Below are 4719 nucleotides of genomic sequence, written 5' to 3'. Positions count from 1 at the left end.
ATCTAAGTTTCTACTTCTGCAAAACTTTTCGTCCGATGTTTGTGAGGATGATTCTTCTTCACACATTGCAACACACTGTCTTTGTTGGTATGCCAGCGAAAAACCAGCCTGATTTTTATTTTTCCCACATGAGCCGTCGGTGTAAGGAGTGCTCCCCAGCGTTTTGGCACAGTGACTATGTTGGCACAGGCCCAAGCTGCACCCCCACCACTGTACCACCACACACACCCCCTTTCCCAGGGCCCTGGGAGTGTAATACATTACGAACAAAATCCCACTTCCCATTCCTCTCAATATTTTCACCCCCCCCCCCCTTATGTGGCAGCCATGCCCCCTCAAAAGGGTATTGGGGTGACATGTCTGCATGACAGTTTTCCCATGATTCCCCTGACTACATCCACTTAGATGACACCAAGTTTACCTTTAGATTTGACGTCAGTTATAATTTGTGGCATTGAAGTCAGTTGGGGACTGTTGTCGCTACATAATGGATGTAAAAGGGGAGGTCATAAATATGGGCTGATTCTGGGAAAGAGCCTTGGAGCAGCCCGGAGCATTGAAGGGAAAGCATTCAGGGACGGTTGTGTACGCGTCTGGGTAACATGTAATGACATTATTCTCACCAGGGTGACCCCTCATTGTCGCTGCGCTTTCTTCTACCCAGCTCGTGAAATTGACATAAGCTTTACAAACATTCCAGGCATTTTTTTCTCAAGGCCGGATTTCTTTGGGAATGTCATTATAGAGAGAGTGGGGGTGAGAAAACACCACCTAGTGATCAAATGAAAGAAGTGTGGAAAGGGTATTTTTTAATTGTCTAATATACCGAATAGAATAATGAGCTTTATGTTGTAAAATTTGAATGTGTTTTAGTGATTAAATAAAAGTAAAGTATATAAAAGTAAATCAATGAGTGCTCTGCGTGGGTGATGCCTCCTCTTTCCCATGAAGAAGACTGAGATGTGCAAGATGTGCAGGTAAAAGGTCAATATCACTCTGTATCCTTCCTAAATGATCATTCAGCCTTGTGACATGTCAAGATGATTGTCAATATAATCCTGCAGCTGTGACACCTGCGCTTCTGCAACTGTCGCTCTGGTGATGAGGAGCTTGTGCTCCCTCTCATAGCTCCCCTGCATGGAACAAATGAGAGGATTTCATATTTCATATATGTGATTATGTGTTGTATAAGATGAGTATTGAGGATACTCAATAGTAGTATTGAGGTATTGAGGATTTGCGGTGGTGATATAGTTTCATGTACCAGCGTGGAGTCTGTTATCTCCTTCAGCTGTTCCTGGATGACCAACCAGGATTCTTCAAATATCTTTTCCAGTTTTGGCATCCTGAAGAGGGAAGGTATAGTTTTCATGAACAGTTGATGACTTTTGTCACTTATTGAAATACTCACTCCAGGCAACTGGGAGTCGCCACAGGAGTTTTAAGGACGGTCACCTGCAAGAGAAATTGCACCTCTGACGTAATGAAAGCTTCTGGAAGCAAACAGATAAAAAAACTAAATCACACAATGTAATCCGTTTCTGCTACCTGGTTTCGAGTCATCTGGCACCGATCCTCCATTTTGGATTTGTCCAGCTCAAGCTGATGGAGAATCTTCTCTGAGTCCTCTCCCAGCTCAGTGGGTTCCACGTTGAAATGGGCTTCTGGGGGTCCAGGCTCCAGACCTTTGTCTGATTTGGACAAAATCTGCTCCCTCTGAGCTCTATGAACATTATGAGGAAAAATTCACAAACATGTGACTGACTTGTAAGAACTTAAAGACTTATTTGACCCGACCTGTCCTGTCTTGACTTGACCTTGCACTCTTTGCTTGAGAGTTGACAGTAAAGGCTGAAGACTTACTTGAGACTTGGAAAACACTGACTCGCTCCCAACTGTGCATTATACTAATGACCTATCATGTCATGTATGCAATAGCAAGTGTGTAAAAGGAAGAGCTCCAGCACTGTTGATTTCTCATAAAAACAATTTAAAAGCCATAGAGCAATACTACTTTTTAGAAATCATGTTGCATTGTGTTTCCAAAATTTTTATTAATTGTTGAAAAACAAGCATGAAAAATAAACCTTTATTATCAAGTCAATTGAATGTATTTGAATCAATGTAATTCATATTTAATAGTGAATGAATATTAGTAGGATTAGTATTAGGACAAGTGAGCACCAAGATAATAGTGTCTTGCCTATAATATAGTATGTATGGTGGTAGCATAATGGTATTAGGCTGCATGAGTGCTACCGGTAGTGTGACACTGTGATGCAGAGCATCATCCTCTCCTTTGAAAAACGGCACTGTAGTTTTTCAACAAACACACCTAACAACAGCCTATACAAACTGTACTATATTTCTATAGTATTCATTCATTCATTTTCTACCGCTTATCCTCACAAGGGTCACAAGGGGGGTGCTGGAGCCTAACCCAGCTGTCTTCGGGCGAGAGGCGGGGTACACCCTGGACTGGTCACCAGCCAATCACAGGGCACATATAGACAAACAACCATTCACACTATAAACATTCATACCTATGGACAATTTGGAGTGGCCAATTAACCTAGCATGTTTTTGGAATGTGGGAGGAAACCGGAGTACCCGGAGAAAACATGAAACTCCACACAGAGATGGCCGAGGGTGGGATTGAACTCAGGTCTCCTAGCTGTGAGGTCTGCACGCTAACCACTCGACCGCCATGCAGCCCCCATTTCTATAGTATTGTATGTATAATTTATAATAAAACAGTTGTGAGTTTACAGTACACAGAGCAAGCTGAAAGGTCACCTGTATGCATTCATCAGGGCGTGATGGGACGTGGTTATCCGCTGCAGATTCTTTTTATAAGCTCGAGCGGCGGTAGCGAGCTGTTCCTCACGAGATCTGTATGATGAGCGGACGTCCCTCAGCATGTTGTCCACAAATGCCTTCAACTTGTTGCCCTCTGATGGCATTTTATTTCCTCCAAGGCCATCGATGTACTCCTATAGCACGGATTTGTCACTGTAACTTATTTTAGATCCGTTTGTGTTTATGCAGCAACTCACAGTTATGTCCCTTAAATAGCACACCAGCCTTGCACGATATTGCTCATTGAGCTCTTTGACTTGCAGCTGCAGCCTTGAGTTGTCCTCTTGGATCTGCTTCAATTGGCTCAGACAGCACAAACACATCTTGGAACAAACCACAAACTGATCAGAACCATTCAGCATACTCATGATTTATTTGAGTGGAGGGGTGCACTTTGGACACTAGTGCTTTAGTGTGACTTTGAGAGAATACGCTCACCAAACCCTGCTCAGATGGTTTCTGCTGGCTGTTTTGAATCTGCTGCTCTTTTCCCATCGACTCACTGATGAGTTGGGTTTACACCACAGAGAAGTGACCAAAAACCACATGACAAGAGGAAGTCAAATGACCACAACAGCAATCACAGAGCAGATGAAAACCATCCCCATCTTCAAAGGACTGATCCGTTTTTAGAAAGATAATGCAAAGCATGCCTCACATCTTCTCTTGGAGTTTCCGCTGCTCCTCCTCATAGCTGCGTTTCATATCCTCAATCATGTCTTTCATTTCATCCTGATTTTCGAGAAGCTGAGCAGAAGAAACATGAACAACAATGGGAGCAAGACAGCCGCAATTATTATAAGAAATGTTTTGTTGAGTTTCTTACAGTTTTTTCCATGTTTTTCTGCTGCTTGTTCAAAGCAGCAACATCTTCTGGCTGTTAGAATGAGCGTGGTTATGTCATTCATGATTTTACTGACAGCATCACTTGAAAGTCTCACCTTGACTCTGCTATGCAACATGCGGCTGATGAGGGCCCTGACTCGGTCCAGCTCCCCATGAAGGCCTTGCGTGGTGTCCTCAGCCCTCTGGTGGTGCTCGGCCAGCTGGCTGCGCAGGGCATCCTGGGCCTGGGCTAAGGCCAGCAGCTCTGTACTCAGCTCCTTGGTCTGGGCCAGCTCTTTGTGGTGGGCCTGAGCTAGAGCCAGGTAGTTTTTCTTGAGTGAGGTGAACTCTACGCTGCTCTTTTCGATTACTTTTGGATGACCCTCTGTTGACTGGAACTCCACAAGCAATTTGTCTCGCTCTGTTTCCAGTTCTGTTATCTCACCTTTTTGGTTCAATATCTAGAAAAGAAGAGCCGATGGAGAGAAGATACAGGAACATTCTAAACAAGCACTCACCTTGTTTTTCAACTGAAATGTCTCTTCCTCAAACTGAGCTCTCATCTTGTTTATTCGAAGCTTCTCCTCCACAAGCTCCTTTGATATCTAAACATATAGAAGATAAGATATTTCTGGCTATTTGGGTGAATTGAAGAAACTTCTGGGATATTTCATAAATACCTTCAGCTTCTCCTCTTCACTTTGGACCAACCTGGTGGACAGGTCTGTGTTGGAGATGGACAGATGAGCCACTCTGCTCTCCAAGTAATCCACTTTAACACAAAGGCGCTCATTTGTGTCTTGTGGCTGTAAGGTAGAAGGTACAATAATATACAGTATAAAACAAATTGATACTGCAAAATTGGATACCCAACTGACGTTTTCCACTTGAATTTTGTCCTGAGCTTCACTTGAAGACTTCTCTGTAGCCATCTTTACAATTTACTCAATAGAGTGTTTGATACTCACCTTGTATCCACCAACAGAATGTTGCCATGGTTCATTCAAACAACATTTCACAACAAAAACAGAACAG

The 4719-nt window shown here is 43.2% G+C and overlaps 1 protein-coding gene across 1 annotated transcript; it reads right to left on the bottom strand.

Moving 5' to 3' along the window:
* Nucleotides 1–417: 417 nt before the first annotated feature.
* On the bottom strand, nucleotides 418–4616 carry ccdc78 (coiled-coil domain containing 78). Its single transcript, XM_058062656.1, has 13 exons — nucleotides 4554–4616; nucleotides 4365–4490; nucleotides 4203–4289; nucleotides 3801–4145; nucleotides 3686–3736; nucleotides 3518–3606; nucleotides 3298–3361; nucleotides 3057–3182; nucleotides 2797–2993; nucleotides 1549–1723; nucleotides 1412–1455; nucleotides 1265–1346; nucleotides 418–1133 (listed from the first exon to the last, which is right to left on the bottom strand). The coding sequence occupies exons 1-13, from the start codon at nucleotides 4614–4616 to the stop codon at nucleotides 1020–1022; spliced, it is 1563 nt and encodes a 520-aa protein (XP_057918639.1). The 3' UTR covers nucleotides 418–1019.
* Between the last annotated feature and the right edge of the window lie 103 nt (nucleotides 4617–4719).

This window comes from Doryrhamphus excisus, chromosome 22, assembly GCF_030265055.1.
Source record: "Doryrhamphus excisus isolate RoL2022-K1 chromosome 22, RoL_Dexc_1.0, whole genome shotgun sequence".
NCBI classification, from domain to species: domain Eukaryota; kingdom Metazoa; phylum Chordata; class Actinopteri; order Syngnathiformes; family Syngnathidae; genus Doryrhamphus; species Doryrhamphus excisus.
The sequence above is the reverse complement of the archived record's forward strand: the minus strand, read 5'-3'. Positions and strand labels throughout refer to the sequence as shown.